The sequence below is a fragment of the Phoxinus phoxinus genome (assembly GCF_949152265.1).
Source record: "Phoxinus phoxinus genome assembly, chromosome: 21".
NCBI lineage: Eukaryota > Metazoa > Chordata > Actinopteri > Cypriniformes > Leuciscidae > Phoxinus > Phoxinus phoxinus.
Window position 1 is genome coordinate 12128256 of NC_136896.1, and position 19752 is coordinate 12148007.

At 38.2% G+C, this 19752-nt stretch overlaps 1 protein-coding gene across 1 annotated transcript in view; it reads right to left on the bottom strand.

Moving 5' to 3' along the window:
• Window positions 1-1618: 1618 nt before the first annotated feature.
• spata20 (spermatogenesis associated 20) overlaps window positions 1619-19752 on the bottom strand; it is a 39861-nt gene continuing 21727 nt past the window's right edge. The window contains exon 16 of the mRNA XM_079594785.1: window positions 1619-3121. Coding sequence (XP_079450911.1) covers window positions 2951-3121 — 171 coding nt within the window. The 3' untranslated portion in view covers window positions 1619-2950. The remainder of the gene's footprint in view (window positions 3122-19752) is intronic.

Genomic DNA, 19752 nt, shown 5'->3' on the forward strand with positions numbered 1-19752 from the left:
TGGCAATTAACTGAAATAAATAAGTTGAATTACCAAAATTACTAAAACTTGTAAAATACATTAAAACATTTTTTTAAGTTATATAAAGAACACAACTAATAAAAATAACAAAAAGGCTTTTTCAGACTATAATATAATCCATACTTTGTCATTCTAGTAGGTTCTGTCTACCAGGCTGGCTCATAGACTGGGGGTACGGTGAGCCTCATGTGGCCTTATTACTCAGCTATCTTGTAAAGGTAAGGAGGGTTCAGAGACACACACAAATCTTATGCAGTAATGATCTCCAAAGGGACTCTTCTTTTAAAGTCCCGGCCCTTAAGCTGCACGGCAGATATTCTTTCAAAACTGACTTAAACTAGAGAGATCTGAACATGGAGGCTCCTCTAATGTGACAGAAACGACGGTTCTTGCAACAGGGAGCCTGTCACCGAATACCTGTAAACAAAATACTGATTGCTGGAGGGACCGCAGACACAACAAAAGATGTCCTACCATGATGTTACCAAACTGAGGTTCCATAGGTTCCTGAACAAGCAGACACAGTGTTTCCAATGATCTCTTCATCACCCTGAGCTGGGTAAAGGAATGAGAAGAAATGATAAGACAGACGAAAGCATGGTTGTACAAACTCCTGTACTCGACATAACTGGAGCAGAGCCCTCTCTTCACCTTTCTCCGCAGCAAAAAAAAATTCTGCACTCGCCTGCACACAAACACTGGGAAACGTGGCACCCCGCAAATCTACAAGAGAGGAATCGGCAGCTAAAATCAGCATACATTGACGGCAGATATGTCTGCATCTTGGTGTGTTGCTTATGTGTAGGGCAGATTTTCTCCTTTTCTTTCACACAAGGAATTGGATTATGGTTGAGTTTTTGCCTTTATTGTCTACTTCCCAGTATTGGGCTGTAATGGTAATCGCAGTGTCACTGCTACACCACCATCTATACAATGCAGTGCTCATACCGACAACAAAGGAAATACTCAACACACTGAAACATGAGATTTTTTTCACAATGGACTGGTACTGTAGCTCTGCAGATAGGTTAATTTTGTCTTCTTTGTCACCCACGGCTGGTAAAGTCGCGTGGGCGGAAGAGGAAGGAGCTGTCGCGGTGAAAGACGCATCCCTCAACAGCTCAAGAAATCCTACCAAGTTAAATAGTGGTGTTCCCTCTCCACAGATCTGAACGTCCTTAGACATATTTGCGAAGCGTGACTGCAATGGCACATATTTTTAAATCTTTTTGGCACTTCCTCGGTTTGCTTAGCATTAGATGTTTACACTGCACTGATCCCTGTAAGTCTTCCGGTGTCTTGAAAGATTCAATCAACCCGCAGAGGCCTGTCCTCATTGGACCCCTAAGCAATTCCATTGGCTAAGAACATGGAACCTTTTGATGGGTAGCATTTTTTTTTTTTTTTACTATTTTTGGCAAACTAGAAATTATGGATTCACTTTGCTGTGTATTTCTTCTTAATCATGAAATATGTTAATTAATAGCTTTTAAATAACACATTGCATAATATTACCAAAGCTAAAAATTAAACATTGCCCTTTGTGTTTGCACGTTAAAACTGTTGCAACTGCTCAAATCGAAAGATTACAAATGGAAATGTTTAATGCACTCTTTATTCAAGCTGTCAAACCACATAATGTATATTGCATCTTACATTATGTACACTACCAATCAAAAGTCAACAACGGGGTCAATAAGTTTGAACAGAAATCAATACTTTTATTCAACAAGGATGCATTAAATAGATCAAAAGTTACAGGAATGACTTTTACATTACAAATAAATGATATGTCAAATAAATACTGCTTTTTTGAACTTTCTATTCATCATAGAATTTTGGAGGGGGGGAAATCATCACAGTTTCCACAAAAGCATTAAGCAGCACAACTGTTTTCAACATTCATAATAATAGGAAATGTTTCTTGAGCAGCAAATCAGCATATTAATGATTTCTGAATGATCATGTGACACTGAAGGCTGGATTAATGACAGCTGTAAATTCAGCTTTGCCATCACAGGATTAAATTACATTTTAAAATATATTAAAATTTAAAATGATTATTTTAGATTGTACTAATATTTCACAATATTACAGATTTGACTGTTTATTGTATCCTTGGTGAGCATAAGAGACTTAAAAACTTACTGACCCCCACATTTTCAGCAGAAGTGTGTATGTATCTAAATAACGATTTTAGAATGTTTTCTTGAGATCAAGTTAAATGAAAAACTATGCGTGAAAATTTTGAGCAGCCTCCAAATTCCCATCTGGACGCCATCAGTGGACATCTAAAGATGGCAGAGATATGCGTACATTCATAGAAAACAATGGTTTCTAATTTTAGGATGCCTGTCACATCCGGTGTGAGACCTTCATAAGTTTGAGCCGTATGTTAAAGGAATGCACAGATAAACCAGATCACAAAAGGGTTACTCAGTGAGTATTTATTATATTCCACAACTAGAGTCTGAGCTCTAGTATACATTCATTGTATGTCTAATTCCACTCTAAATCTAGTGTGTTCAGCGGCATGTTGCTTATCGAGGGCTGATCAGCTGCACTGCATAGAAAGGTTGCGAAGAAACATGCTTGATCTTTTAGAAAGCAGGTTGTCAGAGATCAACTGAGCCCACGAGACAAACCTATGAAAGGTTTAACCTCAGCGTTCCTCCTCACAATTCAATGATATTGTATTTCCGTCCCTCAAGACTAGCGTCTTGCATTATAGGTCTAGAATGAGGTGGAACATCACAACTCGGGCAACCCCTAAAGGTTTGCCTTGCCACTGTATAATGTCTTACAGTGCATTTCATTTATGACAGTTTTTTTTGATGGCTGTAGTTTGCTACTGGCGTAATAATCTGAGATATCTAGCGGCCCGACTATGGTAAGGTCCCACAGTGATGTTTGTGTGGTGTGACGGCTCTCACTCCAGCAGAAGTCTCCTCAGTTCCTGCGGGCAGGTGACCGGGAGGGCACAGGCAAAGTTCTCACACACATACGCGGTGGCTTTGCCGTCCTGCGAAACCAGGGTGGAGAGAATAGGCAGCTTCTGATTAAGGAAATCCTCTGTGTTGCCATCTGCCAACATCAGGACCTGAAAAAGAGAAAGGAGGATGGTAAAAAGAGGGGGGAGGGAAGAAATACAGAGAGAGAGAAAGTCATAACTGTCATTGTGATGTCAGTCAGGTGGGATGGTGGGAGTGGGAGAGTCATATTTTTACTCTAATGTAAAATGTATGATTTAAAGGGCTCCATATGCTTTCTTGGCTAGTAATAACCCCCAATAAAGTACAGGGCAGGGCGATTATAGTGACAGCCCCATCAATGGTTCATTTCAACAGTCTTTGTTTATATCTGGCCTCTTTGTTCCCTTGGGGGTTCCAGCAACCCAGAGTCAGCAGCTACTATGGGATGAGATAACCTTGACCTGTCCTTGGTTGCATTCACACCTTCAACTCATCAGCATATAAAATATCTTATTTCATACCCCTTCAACTACTAATACAATTTTACACCCCTGCATGTTGCAGTCAGTGATCACTTAATAGACTCAGAAACCCAGAGCAATGTATGACGCCATTTTAGTGCCATGTTAAAATAAAAATGTAATCTTTGTTTGACAATGAAACAATGTTTGTAATTATCTGAAAATCCTGCAGAAATGCTTTATGAATGAAGTCATAATGTTACAAGAATAAAGCTGTAATGTTTTGAAAGTCATTATGTTTTGAGAAGTATGTTGTAATGTTACAAAAAAAAAGTGAATGAAGTCATAGAACTAGGAGGTTGAAAGTGTGTGAATAAAGTAGGAAGAAATATTTTGAGAGGGGGGGAAATGTTTAGAAGAAAGTGTGTTAGTCAATGTTTTAAAAAATACAGTCATAATATTATAAGAAGAATTAAGCGATTAAAGGTTTGTGAATAAAGTAAAGAAATATTTTGAGGGGAAAGGAATGTTTAAAAAAAAAAAGTTTGTTGGTAATGTTTTGAAAATAAGTCAATTTTCTGAGATTGAAGTTGTAATGTTTTGAGAATACCCTCAAACTATAAGAATAAGGGAGATTAAAGGCGTGTGAATTAAGTCAAAAAAATATTTTGAGAGAAAACACTGTTTTTTTCAGGCACCAAAAACAGCATTGTCGTTTTTAGGTGAAAACAGTGTCGTGTAAACAGCCCCTTAGAATTATGTTTTAAAAATACAGTTATAATTTTACAAGAATTATGTCTTGAAATTAAAATAATACAGACATGTGAATAAAGTATAAATAAATATTTTGACAGGGGGGAAAATAATCACAATATTATGAGAAAAGTCATAATTATCATAACAGGAATAGGAACAGAACCTTCATCAAACCAAGAAATGGATGTGAAGGATTTATGTAAATCATATAGGATTTAACAGACCAAATGTCTTTAATCTAATAATGCTACAAATATATTTTGTTCATTTGGACTGTAATCTCAAAATAAGAATACTTTAATTTCGTAATGTTAAATCACAAGGTTATAAAAAAAAAAAATAATAATAATTTGAACTAAAAAGCTTTGTGGAATAAAGCTTGTGCCTTAATAATTCAATTCCATTGATCCATGCAGACTGTAGCATCACACCCCTCCCGCTCCTTCACCTCTCCCGGGTCTGAAATAACTCAATCAGGGCCATGTCTAGTCAGGGGGGATGACTGGCACAGCAGCAGGGGAGGACACTGTGGTAGCTACACTAGATTCGTCCTCCTTTAACCGAACAATACCACAGCAGGATGGGAGACAGCAAAGAGAGAAAAGCAGGAGGCTGAGCTGCCCACTGGCCAAGAGTTACCAAAGGGGAAAGGATGAAAGAGTAAATCTACTTTTCCTCAGCGAGACGATTTTACTGCCAAGCCTAAAGCTCAGTGAGATCCAAGAGGAGGGAACGGGAAAGGACTTGTGAATGTGACAGAGGTTAAATCTTAGGACAGTTCTCGAGGCTCAGTTTAGACCCCGCTTTTTGCAGGATATTCAGGTCTACCAAGACTTAGAGCCAGACATTCTCTCTGCTTTCTGGTCTTGACACACTCGGTGTGATTTTTGACAGGCATGGTTAACAACTCAACTCTGCGAAACCTGTCCCTGGACTTCTAAGCACAATATATTGTTACTGTCTGTTTGCGAGGATCTTGCCTTTATTGCATCTCAAGGGGCCGAGGCAATTCCGCATCATTACTTTCCCGCTAGCAGGTTGGCAAGGCTTTCTGTCATATTTGTCGTGACCTCACGCGGGCTGTCTCCAGACTGACTCGAAGAACTGTGACAGTCCACTGAGGCAACATATAAAAAATGACAAGCAGACACAACACAGACTGAAAAGATGCACAGGGCCTGGGGTTAAGCTAAGGCTGGACTTTCTCGCAGTTCATTTGCGAAGATTGTGGTAACCACCCTTAATATAACTCTCAGTGTAAAACCCCAACATATTAGTGCCACATTAAAATCGAATATACGATTTAGAAAATCAGCTCATAATAGATCTTTTACAAGAATAAAGTCTCAGAATAAAGGTCTTTAATCTCCTAATTTTACAACTTTATTCTCAATATTTTACATATTTTTATGTACTTTTTCAGCCTCATTGTATTTATAATCATGCTCTTGCAAACTATTCGAACTCAAACTTTCAGGGGAAATTTTTGTTTGTTTTTTAAACAAAGATTGAAAGAGTTGTTGAAAGCTTAAAGGTGGTGACATTAAAGTCTACGTTGCCTACGTTTTTATCATTTTACTTCTGCCGATTATATATTTAGGCTTTAAAACTCATTAAAAAACTTCTGTTCATTTGTGAAGATTATCATAATGAACAATTGGTATAAGAATCATAAACTTTTGTTGGTCACAGAGCTTATTTTCTGCAATAAATTAAAAGTCAATGGACAAATCATATTGGCTTTTTGTCGAACCAGGGTGATGCTAACTTCGCAGCACTCCATACAGAGATTGCACTGTCAAAAATGTAGGTTTCCAGAAAACTCAGAACAAGTCCACTACCTCTCTGAAAATTACCATGGGAATGGTGCTTGAGGTTGGATTTCCAACTTAAAGGGTTCACCCAAAAAAATGTAATTCTGTCAGTAATTACTCACTCTCATGTTGTTCCAACCCCGTAAGACTTTCGTTCATCTTCGGAACACAGATTCATATATTTTTTGGTTGAAATGCACCAGAACTGAGAAGATGACGCTCACGATCATTTGATGGGAAAGTGTGAAATGTAAGCCATTCATTTTGCGGCATTGGTAAGGCACTTTTACGTTTTCTCGTTTCTAATGATTCGGACATCCAGGAAATGCACACTTTAGAACCATTTCAAACACTACATCGAGACCCATCTGCATCATCTTCTCAGTTCTTCTCGCGCATGCGTTGTGACGCTCTCGTGAACTCACTCAGAAAATTAATAGTTGAATAAAGTCGTTATTTTTGCGCACAAAACGTATTCTCATCGCTTGATAAACTTAAGGTTGAGCCACTGTAGTCACTTGGACTATTTTAACGATGTCTTCACTAACTTTTCTGGGCCTGCAGATGCAATTACCTAGCAGCCTAAGGAGTGAGCCAGCTCTCAGATTTCATCAAAAATATCTTCATTTGTGTTCCGAAGATGAACGAAAACTTACGGTGTTGGAACAACATTGAAGGTGAGTAATTTAGTGAAAAATAAAAAATAAAAAAATCATTTTTAGGTGAACTAACCCTTTAAAGTCTGCATGAAATCGAAATTGCAATTGTCAATGATTCACTATTGTGATTTACATCCATGTGAAATGGCTTCTCGAACATGGAACAATATAGGACGGGATTTGATTTTGACCATCAGGAATTGATTGGATCTTTGTCTTAAAAGAGCTTAGTGAATTTAAAGGCTGGAATATACTACTATTGTACACATTTTTGCCCCGATTTGCAGCCTGGACAAGTCGACGTAAGTTGGTGAAAGTTAGAGCTGATCTGAAGATTTTGCATAGTCGAAGTTGACCGCTTTCACACACAATTTCATATATGATGGGCAGACTCAAATCTAGCTTCAGACTGTGATTACCTCCATGTTTGATATTTTGAGACAAATTTAGAACATATTGTTTTCATGTTTGTGGGTGAGATTTTGTGTACAATCTGTTACGATTTTGAGTTGTGCAGTGTATTCAAGCGTTAACTGGTTCACCTTTTCCTCATGTCTGTCTACCGCTCCTGTATATATTATATACTCTGATGTAGTACTCTTTTAGATGTATTGCACATACTCTGCCAGCAATACTGAACATTGTTATTTATCTTGTTTCCAAATCTCTGAGCCCCTATTTTAGCCCATATCCTCACAGATTAGTCAGGTAGTGTTTTGGTCTATCTCTAACTGCTGGCTCTACTGGTGTTGTTTGCATTACATCTCAGCCTCTGTGTTATGTGCTTTTGCTACAAAAAAGCGTGCTTTTGCTACACACGAATCCATCTCCTACTCTGTTTTCTGATTCACAAATTCCCATGAGCTAAGCCATGATTCCATCCCAGCTACCATGCACTGATATCCTTCTTCCAGACTGTCAGCTCCTACCTACTCTCACCTAACACACACACACACACACACACACACACACACACACACACACACACACACACACAAACAGTTGATTAGTCTGGGGAATTTCATCAGCTTCTTCTCCTGGCAGGATGGAGCCTCTCTGGAGAGCTTGAGGCTGTCAGCGCGCACAAGTGGAGCACACAGCCATTAGTCATTTAATTATCTGCCGTAAGTTTATTTCTTGGTTGGAGAGGAATGGAGCATCATGACCTCATTGATTCCCCTGTCTTCGTCTACACCCCTCAAAGGTAAAGGCCACTGTACAGAATAAGTATGTGCAGTGCAAGGTATTGTCAGTGGTTCTGTGACCATAATAAATCACCAATGGGAGTTTTTCATATTTTGATTAAACATAAATTGTCATATAATGTTGGGACTGATCAGCTGAAAAATTAAATGTATTAGATGGAAGTTCCTAGATCTAAACGCTTTGTTCCAGATAATTACAGCATATATGAATAGAAAATAATATTTGTTTCAAAACAAAGACAAAATAAGAAATACAAATGTGTAAAAGTTGTGGACAGGATAAAATCAATTAATTTAAAATAAAAACAATTTAATTAATACAATTAAAAACTGGTGTTGAGAAGATTTAAAAACAAAATTGAGGGTAAAAGCGTTTTTAATTAGTAAAACTATAAAAAATTAAATCTTGAGAAAATTTAGGATATTTTCATTTAAAATTACAAAAAAAACTGTATGTGAAAAAAATAACATGATTAGAGATACACCAATTCTAAATTTCTCCACCGATACCGATAGCCGATTATTCAGAATGATATCTGCTGATGCCTCTACTGATAATTTGATGTTCTTAAGGTAAAAAAAAATCTCCCCCAAGTAATGCCGCAAACTATAAGGAAAAAAGGGACAAAAATACTATGGAAGTCAATGGGGTCCATCAACTGTTTGGATACTGACATTCTTCAAAATATCATCTTTTGTGTTCAGCAGAAGAAAGAGATTCCTACAGGTTTGAAACAACTTGAGGGTGAGTAAATTATGACAGAATTAAAAATTTTAAGTGAACTATCCCTTTAACTTCGACAGCCTAATTTCAACACGAAAGATTTTGTTCACACATACAGTATGAGTAACAGTCTGACACATTTTTCTGCCCCTTTTTGATTGACAGGATAATCGACACTGATCACATGTTTTTTTTAAACAATCGGCCATTGGCCAATAGTGAAAAATGTTTGCTTTTTTTTGGCCGATATATAGGTGTATCCCTAATTAAAATGGAGTAAAATATATTTTTAGTCAGAATTAATGAATATATCATGAGAAAACTGAGAAAAAACACTGGTAGACAGGATTACAAAAAACAAGAGCCCATAAACAAACAAACTGGGCTTTCAGAAAAATCTGTAAAAGTGTGGACAATAAGACCTCCTCCCTTACAATCACAATCAACAAAGTTACATTCAACAGATCAAAAAGCAATGCGATAAGGATTTCCAGCATGGCCACAACTCAAAGTGAAAAAAGTGTGAAAAGGGCAACCACCTAAGCAGAGAACATTTTCTTCTTTTCCATTTCATCTGACCTAGCGCATGACCTCTGCAGACTCTGCTTCTCTGGTCTGAGTGCTCATGATCCTATGGAGGACTTAATGATGTTAAGGGTTCACTATTCCTGCGAGGCTGATGCATAGGTCGGGTCTACACATACATCAAGATCAACTCGCAAGATGGCCAAAGCATCTCTAACCCTGACCCTGTCTAGATCCCAATTGGGCAATACGTAGGGCAAGCATGAATCAGACTGCATCATTTAAAACAAACAAACAAATAAAAAGCCTAAGCTAGCTAAAAATGAAGAATGTTAGCTTGTCCAACTGAAGCCCATTTCCTATTAAGCACTCGGATCTCTCTTGGGTTGCTCATTAAAGCTTGTCAGGGATTCATCCGGTGGCAAAGAAACTCTAAAGTGACAATTTCCCATGAGGTGGAGAACCTGCGGAAATACTCTCATAAGGAGGATGAAAGACTTGCAAGGTATTTTAATTGTCTGACTGTAGTGTTAGGCTAAAAGTCTCTCTCTCAGAGTTTTTTTTTGTGGGTGCTTTCAGGTAATCGAATCATTAAGTTCTCAACTAAGTTCAGGAAAGTAACAGGAAATGGAAGTATCTTGCATGGTGGGCAATAATATTATACAATTCTCTTCAGAATGACCACATGTGGATATTATAAAGCCTTTCACCAAGCACTTTCAGTAAAAAGGTTTGATTTGGAAAACGATATCCAAAAAGTGATTTTCCTCTCTACTGTTAGAGGAAGTATAAACTAATGGTACCAAATGAATTTGATTTCAATTATTTCTAGAAGCTTTTTGCAGACTTTTCACTCCCATTACCTGCTTCAGAGCATCTCAAAACATTCTGAGGAAATGAGACAGACAAAAGAAGAAGCATTTTTTGTTTTTCTACGCTGATTAAGAGAGACAAAGACCTTGTTTAATCTGAGTGCAGTTGATTTAAAGAATATGGACAAAGACACATCAACTTGTCATCCCTTCAGGGTCTATCTATCTCATGGTCGGCCACATCTGGCTATTTTATAGGCTGATGTTGTCTAGTGTGTAAGTGTGTGTTAAATGCAGAGTGTTAAATGCAGAGAAATGACATTTGACAGCTGCTGAAATGCTGAGCCACATGGTCTTATCAGGACAAAAAAAAAAAAAAAAAAGTACTGAACACAACCCTAAGTTGTGAGTTGAGGCAAAGATTCATTATAATATCCAATGAGATTTTGAAATCAATCTTTTATTGTTTCCTTTGTTTCAATTTGGAGTAAAAAAACAGCTCAATTACGTTACTTTCATCAACAATATCCAATAATGCTTTAGTACAAGGGTTTTCAATCGTTTCATATCCAGAACCCCCAAAACCCCTGCTCAAACAGTAGAGCGTTGATGCTTGCAACGCCAAGGTCATGGGTTCGATTCCCAGGGAAAGCAAGAACTGATAAGAATGAAAATGTGGACCTTGAAATGCAATGAAAGTCGCTTTGGATAAAAGCGTCTGCCAAATGCGTAAATGCCGTGTACACTTTTTGCAAAGCCCACGAGCTCCGTAGCAGACTTCTACCTGACAGTTAAAGTGACATTACGTTTCTGACCATTCTTTGGAAAGCAGACTAAAACAATAATAGTATAAAATTATGTAAATGTGTTTTAAAAATGACATTACACAATACTTAATTAATTACATTATACAATTACTATCAGTGCTAAAAATACATTTTGTATTTTTCTTTTGTTGTATTTTCTTTGTGACCAATCCTCAAATCGAGACCATTTTCCATGGCACACTCTGAGCAGTTTAATCAACCTTTTATATAAAAGAGATATTACAAGCTAAACTTACCAAGTATTACTTTCAGGAACTGTTTCTAAACACAAAATCTGTGTGACAGATTGCGGCGCGTGCGTGGGCGTATTTTAGCATCTCCCCTGAAGAAGAAGATGCAGAGTTAGATTGTTCATTAGACATGAGTGATGATGATGATGTGTGACCTGACTTTTGGAATATGAGACAGGGGATTAGCTGACATTAATTATGATTATAAAGACAAGGCAAAGAGAAATCACAGACTCTCAATCTCTTTCTGAAAATCAGAATTGTGAAGTTCCTCTCATTAATGCTTAGGAACAATGCTGCTTTTTTAAAAAAAACAATGTGCTGGTAATGTGTGTAACTGCTTCTACAACACAAATCCCAGAGTTTTCTAAGATCTAATCCTCCATTGCATTGTTTTTGAGTTTCTAAGGCCTTTTTAAACCTTTGCTTTGTACTCTTTCGTTCTCGCTGGGTTGCCTCGGGAACTCTCTGGCTGTTGTCATGTCTCAACGGCCTTGTTAGGGATTCAGGACCATTTGTCTCAGTAATCAGACGAAGTCGAGAACTCTTCTCGGTCCAAAGGGCCATGCTCTACTGTACTGCCGAAATCTCAGATGAACACTAGAAATATTCCAGTCTCCTCTGTACTTAAAGAAATGATTGTATGAAAACCACATCCCTGGATTATAGTTATAATTAAATGAACTTTTACACGAACAAACGTTTTCTTTGTTGGGCAACAGTACACCTGGACAGCGTTAATATGGACGGACTAAATTGATCTCAGAACAGACTTTCTCTGAGCACAAGGAAATCATATGACTGCAGTGAGCAGCTGGTTGCCATCATCAGGGATATGGAGTGGCTGTTCTAATGCCTCGTATTCTACTGTAACAAGCCCCGCGAGGATCCGCACCCGTCCCACCTTTATAATCAACACAGGTTTTGGCCTAATTAAAGTATGGATAAATTTATTCCAACAATTTTAATCATGCCTACAGATCGCAACGGCTGGGATTAATTGATTTTGAAGAGTGTTGAATTCAAGAGTCTTCTAGCAAATTTGACTTAAATAAGTAAGAACAGATGAGACTGCAAAAAGCAGGAGATTCTTATACTGTGCATTCCCCACAATTAAACCCTGTGCCCCAAAATGAAGGAACAGATGATACAATAATTGGATTTAAATTAAAAAAGATTTTCTAGTCCGCTTGGCTAATGTATCGTGAAAAATGCATTTTTGCTACAGTCCTTCCAACACACTCTCGAGCCTCTCTATGTCTGTGTTCATAGACCTTTAATATACTTCGCACCAAATGCTCAATGATGTTGAACATTCCATTATCACATTGAAGGCACAGCGAGAGCCGATCAGAGGATACCTAATACTTGCGGTGGAACGGGAATAATTCATTTTGTCTAACTCAGTGAAGCGTGTAGTGAGGTCTCGGGTCACTAACGGAGAATTAGTTGTGTCTCTCAGATCACTGCAGGGCCGCACATGTTCATAAGCCAAATCATAAATATCAGAGTTGTGCACCAAGAACAAAAAAATAAATATGCCATTTAAATTTCAATCAAATTCCTGAATTTGCTACCTCAATTTAAATGTAAGAACTGAACCTTTTTATTTTTAATTGCAATTTCTGATGACAGTCAATGGTGGGAGAGGGGAAAACATAGAAAAATGTCTTCTTTTTTTTTTCTTTTTCTTTTTTTTTAAGAGTCCATGGGGGAGTTGATAGAGGGAGGAGCCAGGTAGGAGACGATGGAGGGAGGAGCCAGGGAGCGACTTAACGAAGGCCCATGGAAGAACTGATGGAGGCAGGAGCCAGGTGGGAACCATGGTGGAGGCAGAGGGTGCATGGAGCCAAAGTGGAGCCGATGGGTTGACAGGCTGAGGTGGAGTCCATGGCTTGCAGGCCTGAGGTGGATATATGGGATAAACACACCAAGGTGGAGATGGAGACTTGGGTGCGATGAAGGAGACTTGGAGCTGGCCGACAATGAAGACTTGGAGCTGGCCAACGAAAGAGATTTGGAGCTGGCCGGCAAATGAGACTCGGAACTGGGTGGGACCAGCGACGGTGACATGGCTTGAAAATGGACTGGTGTCAGGGAATCCAGAAGTTCACATGAGAAGTAACAGACTTCAGGCTTGGGAGGATTTGCTCCACAATGTCCAACTCCTCCAGCACTCCCTCAGGGATGACCACCAATACCGGCTCACACACCAGGTCAGACTTGGCAGGCTCTGGTTCTCAGTCCCTGAAGATAGAGCATGCAGGTTTAGGCTCCGGGACAAACAATGGCTCCGGCTTGAGCTCCTGGACGGATATTGGGGCCCGCTCACACACCTGGTCAGACTGTGCTTGCTCTGGCTCTGCAGTGGGCTCAGGCTTTAGGCCCTTGTTGGGCATAGGAACTGGCTCTGGGTTCGTGGCCGGTGTTTGAAGGAGTGGGGAATGACTTGGGAGGAGGTCCATTGTGGGTGGGGTCACTGGAGCGAGGATGGGGGTGACAAGATGACGGAAGTGGGCTGGGAAGGCGGAGTGGGAGTGGGAAGGGGAGTGGCTACTCCACCAGAAGAGCATAGTCCATGTATTGTACCAGAGTGCAGGTGGTAGCTCCCGCTGGCAGCAGTTGGAAAAGATAGTCATCCAGCCCACTTCAGAAACATGTCTTCAAGGTGCCGTCGCTATAGGACACCAGGTGGCTGAGCCAACGAGAACGGACCAAGAACTACTACTGAGGGCTATAAATACACAGGGTAACTGAGAAATAAAACAAGTCACATGTGGGAACTAATCAATCAACTAACGAGGAACCATTAAGGTACAGAAAACAAGAAGATGGATGGATGGATGGATGGATGGATGGATGGATGGATGGGTGCCCTGTGGATGGATGGCTAATAAAAGAGGGTATTACTATCAAATGCACACAAAACACAGCCTCTTACTGCAGACAGGCATCCCAGACAGTGCAACATTAAATGATAATGCTGCTTTGATAACCCTTGGTGAGTTCAGGTTAAATCTATCACAGCTATATCTGCACAAACACGCTAGGTGAGCCAGTGTCACATGGACAGTCTTGGGTTAGAGTGGGAAGCAGAACGCAACGGCGCCCTAAACGCTCTCGCAATGTATGAACAGGAAATCTCATCAACTCCACAGTCTCCAGGCCTCAGATTCAATTTCACATTTTTCACACAGGAAAACAGATCGTGCCTTTAATATTTGAAAGTAATATGTATGGATGTGTGTGTGTGTGTGTATTTAAGGAACACTGATGCATGATCTTTCCATTGCCAGGATTTATATGACTATAATGAGCGAGAGCAAGCTCTGTTTTCCTTTGTTTATAAAGAATACCCAATGCCATGGAGACAAAGTGCTGGTTCTGGCTGATTCAGTGACTTAAGATGATGGCTCTCATTACGTTTAATTCATGTCCTGACTCTGCAGGTGAGAACCATTTATCCCTCTCTAATTATGTGTCTCTCTTGTTACAAATGAAAAAACAGATTAGAAAGAGAGAGAGAGAAATGTAGCTCAATCTTACTATATAACTGAAAGCAGACACGTCAGTGTCCATACACAAAAGTGCCCTCTAACATCCCTCTCTGTTTGTATTGAGAGCATTTTCCTAAAAAAATTCAAAAACTTTAAAAGTTACATTTCAGCCAATAAAGCAATAATTTTTCTTTTTAAAATCTAACCACATCTACTCTACCATTTAAAAGTTTGTGGCCAGAAAGTTTTTTCCCAAAAAGTTTTTGAAAGTAGTCTCTTATGTTCACCAAGGCTGCCTTTATTTGATTTTTTTTATGCAGTAAAGGTAGTAATATTACAATTTAAAATAACTGTTTTCTATTTTAATATATTTTAAAATGTCTCTATTACTCCAGTCTACATTCTTCATTCAAGCATTATAATATGCTGATTTGGTACTCAGGAAATCTTATTATTATCAATGTTGAAAACTGTTCTGCTTAATATTTTTGTGTACATCGTGATACATTCTTAAATAATACAATGGTGCTTCTTAATATTTTTGTAAAAACCATAATACATTTCTCTCAGGATTCTTTGATGAATAGAGAGTTCAAACAGCTTTTATTTGAAATAGAAATCTTTTGTAATAATACACAAATTATCTTGACATTTTAATTCACTTTTGATCAATTGAATGCATATTTGCTAAATAAAAGTATCCCCAAAAACCATTAATTGGACTACAACTGGCCTTGGTGCTGTGTGCTTGCTCCAAAAGACATGGGGTGACGTGCAAAGTATATTAACGCTTGGAAATTAAAGGTACATTTTCAATGTTGTCTCGCTGTTGAGGAGCTACAGTATATAGCCAGACAACTGACTACTACATTTTATTTTGCATTTTAATATGATGCAAACGGCTAATATTGGACAGTAATTCAATAATTACACAAAATAATAGCAATTACAAATGCACATGCAAATGTACACTCTTAAAAATAAAGGTTCTTTATTAATATCAACTGTTCCACGAAGGAACCTTTCCAATGGAACCCAAAATGTTTCTTCGGTGGCATGTGCTGCGATAAACCCTCTTTTATTGTGTATAAAACCAGCACCAACTAGCATAAACCATCTTGAACCATAGCTGGTCTCTTACTAGAATATGACACGGTAAATCATAGTTTATTCATTTGTCTAAGAATAGTGATACCTCGAGGGATTTAAGGCAGAGCTGATGATTTGACTGCAGGTTCAACTCAATAGCAGAGTCATCTATTTTTCAGTACGCCCTTCCAACTTTACAATCAACGGCCTGATGCCTTTCGATCATATCCAAGTCAATTAAACAAACAATTCAGACCAGGGTACATCTGAGGCTTAGTCACAGCCAGACAGAGTGTGTGTGTGTGTGTGTGTGTGTGAGAGAGACAGAGAGAGAGAGAGAGAGAGAGAGAGAGAGAGAGAGAGAGAGAGAGAGAGAGAGAGAGAGAGAGAGAGAGAGCAGTTCCTTTATCAGTCCCTGACCAGATGAAATTCTATGCAGTTTTTTTTTTTTTTTTTACTGGCTTCACTTACACTAACTCATTACTTGCAGCCTCTTCTGGTTGTCGTCTTGCTATGCCTAAGAAACGGGGCCAAGTTATTTTCTCCTTGTATCAATTCCAAGCGATATGTGAGCCCTGTTTAACATGTGAATTGAACACATGAGCACATACGTTTGAATTTAAATCGAAAATGAAAACGGGGCTGGGCTGCTGTGTTTCCAGAGACTGTACAATTTATGCTCTTTTTGCAGATGCTCTCGCACCAAAATGACAAGTGAGCAGTATCTGAAAGGATGGCGAAAGACAGGGAGCTCTCAGTGATGCGCTTCTTTCCTACTGTCATTATGATGGATTTGTTTGAGTTCAAATGCTCCTAGAACGAATGAGTGAGTTAACTTAGTTGGCCAAGACAAATCACCTACACAGATGTTTACTTAAAGTCTTCCTGAGGTGAAATGTGGACTTCCGATGTGGTGTTTTTAATATGGTTTAAGACAAACCATGTTTAAATTCATAAGTCAACACCATTGCTGAGTATTTTCTCCTTAAAAAAGTGAAAAAGACTGTCTCAAAAACAAGGTTTGAAATCGCTGATGTTTCTGAAGTCACAAACTACCTTGTAACCAATCACGTCAGAGTGTGACCCTCAACGAGTGGATCTCTGAGCTGGTGTGAGTGAGTTGAGGCGGGGCTAATTTGCATATTCACAGAACCACGTATACTAAATGAGACAAGGATATGGAGTTACATGCAAGCTATTTAAGGCATCAACACTTAAATATGTCATTTTGGTGATCGAAGATGAGTTTTAAGGGATAAAATGATTGACTGCAGGGGGACATTAAATTCTATGATACTTTGTGTCGCTGATTAATGCACAAAAACACACCCAATATAACAGCTATAAAATAGGGGCAGTTCGCACAAAAATGAAAAACTCTAATTATACCATAATTTTGTTCAAAAACCTTCATTCCTCAGTGGAACATACTGAATGAGGCAAAGAATATAATGGCCACCTTTGCAATATAATGACAGTGAGAGTTTTAAAATCATACAATAGCTGTGTGTGACAAACAGGCTGAAATTTAAGTCATTAGTCCCTATAGATCACTAAATCTTTCAGTTAGGGAAACAAGAAACGGATACTGCGCTTTTTTGTCTTTTTCCCCCCCTAATTTAGGAGTTTGGACTTCCCGGATCCTCAATTTACTATCATTATATTGTACACAGTGGCCACAATATTCTTAAACAATGCACCTTTTGTGCCCCACAGTTGGTATGATCTGAAGGTTCATTTTTGGGTGAACTTTTTAAACTCCCATAAGTAACCAAAAGCCTATGTGCTTTATTATGACCAGAGTGGCAGAGACGGATTTTCACACATCACACTCACACACTCCAGTATCTCCTAAATACAGAAAGAGAACCATGCTATGACATATTGTGCAGATGGAAACAAGAGATCATAACTAAACTAGCCAAATATTACACCTGGCCATGAGAAAGATACATTGCATTTCTTAAACCAAGTAGTCTACTAAGAATAAAACCAAAAGGATCAATTTATAAAGTCTTTAGACATGAAACCACCTAGAACGATATACATAATGCAATTAACTTGTGAAAATGTGACATATTTATGAGAGAATATACGATGGGAAGCAATGTAGAACAGGACTTGATTTTATCGATCTGGATAAGACTGAAATGGTTTAATAATATTATTATACAGCTAGTATTATCTTCCCTGCCTACGCAGATTCAGTTATGTCAGCAGAAAATGTTAAAGTTTTAGAAGCAAAGAAAGTTATTAAATTCTAATGAAAGATTATGATAACCAAAAAAACATGCACAATAAGAGGGATATTAAAGTGAATAAATCTTTAAATTAAGTCTTTAAATAAAATACAAACAAAAACAATCCTCTAGTTCATGGACCCAGATTAATGAATGAATGCGACGTGACCTTATATGCCTCACTCACAGAGTCAGTATCATTAAGATTACATAAGTATAGCTATAATGAGAAAGAAGATGAATGTGCCAAGGTGTCTGCCCCACCAGGGAGGAACAATGTTAATAAATGATGCACTGTGAGGAGATCAAACTCAGCCTTTGACACAAGATGTGACATGCAAGGTTCACTGATGGAGTGTAAGGTCACATGCTAACAACGTCAGCTGTCCTCCCAACACCATCCTACAGAGCCACCTACTGTAACAACCGAAATAGAGAGAAACGGGACGGCCCAAGCCTGTTTTCCATTCACAGCCACTCTCATCCATTCCGCTTAAAAACAAACTCATTATTCCAGCCTTAAGGAAAGGGAGGGTTACCTCTCTGGGGGTTTTCACATTCAATAAAGATGTTATACCACTGTAATAAATGACAAAAGGTTAGACCCCAGTGTGTCTACTGTCGTGCTTGCTATTGGTATTTCACACTTAAAACCTGTAAGGCCAGGTGTGCTGAGCATGTGTGTGTTTGCTCTTTCTGTCGTCGTGCAAGAGAAGAGAGCATTCGAAGAAGCACTGGGGAAAAGGGCAGAAAGAGTGCAAATGCTATCCTGAGTTATGACCTTTAGCGAAAGGAAAAAATCCCCACAAAGCCAGGCCTAAGGCTAAAGTCTAGAGAAAACTCCAACTATTTACTAATTATTCCGCAATTTAAAACGTAGTGTGGTGGGTAGCCATTGTCCAGGCCCTTTGCCTGGAAGTGTGTGCGTCAGCATGCATAGGTTAAAAATCTGACAACTTGACCTTTTGCTGGAGATTACTTTAGTGAACTCATTAGCATGACTGTGCTCCGACGCACACGGCATTCTGTGTAAACCAATGAACGTGTCATGTACGAGGAAAAATATCTACATACAGGGAAGGGCCACTACAATCTGAAAAAAGGTCAAATGTTAAATAAGTCAGTCAGTGTTGCTTCAAATGAATCTATTATACATATGTCTATTATGATTAAGATAAAAAAAATACTTTCAATTCGCTTCTTAGCTTATTAGTAGACTTAAGTTCACAACAAATTCTAAATAAAGCTACACATTTTTACAGAAAAATACAACAATGCTAAGTTAAAACCTGTAAATTTGTTAACTTTAAGTTACCTTAAAAGAAACTATAAATTGTTTAACATCACATGTAATTCTACTGTAAAATCCTGTCACATTTATGGTTTTGGGAAGTAAAAATTTAGAATTACCATATCATTTACAGAGAAAAACGGATAACGGATATTCTAAGAAGTCCCTGTGTGATTATATTTCATTTAAATAGTTTTGTTTCTTCTTATTTTTGTTATCAATAATGTACATTAGAGTGTTTTGTGTTTGTCATTTAATGTTATTTAGTTAATGTTTATTGCATTATTTTATTTTATTTTATTTTGTCTTTGTGTGTACGACCCTGTGCACCATATAGTATTGTTCAAAATTGAGTCATAATGTGACTTTCTATTGTGCCACCTGTATTATTGTGGTGGATATCAGCACATTTTGAGGTAAAAGCAGATTTTGCTAGTTCAAGTAGATTGGTAAATTATCAATATATATCACTTAACAACAGTATTTTTATTGTGAATTTCTGGCAACAACAACTGCCAGTTTTTTGTCAATTTTAATGGGATTTATTTTAGTGTAAGAATAACTGAGCTATGATTCATAAATGAGTGTTTCTTCAACTTTCGAATTACTTTACCCAGGCGAAAACATAA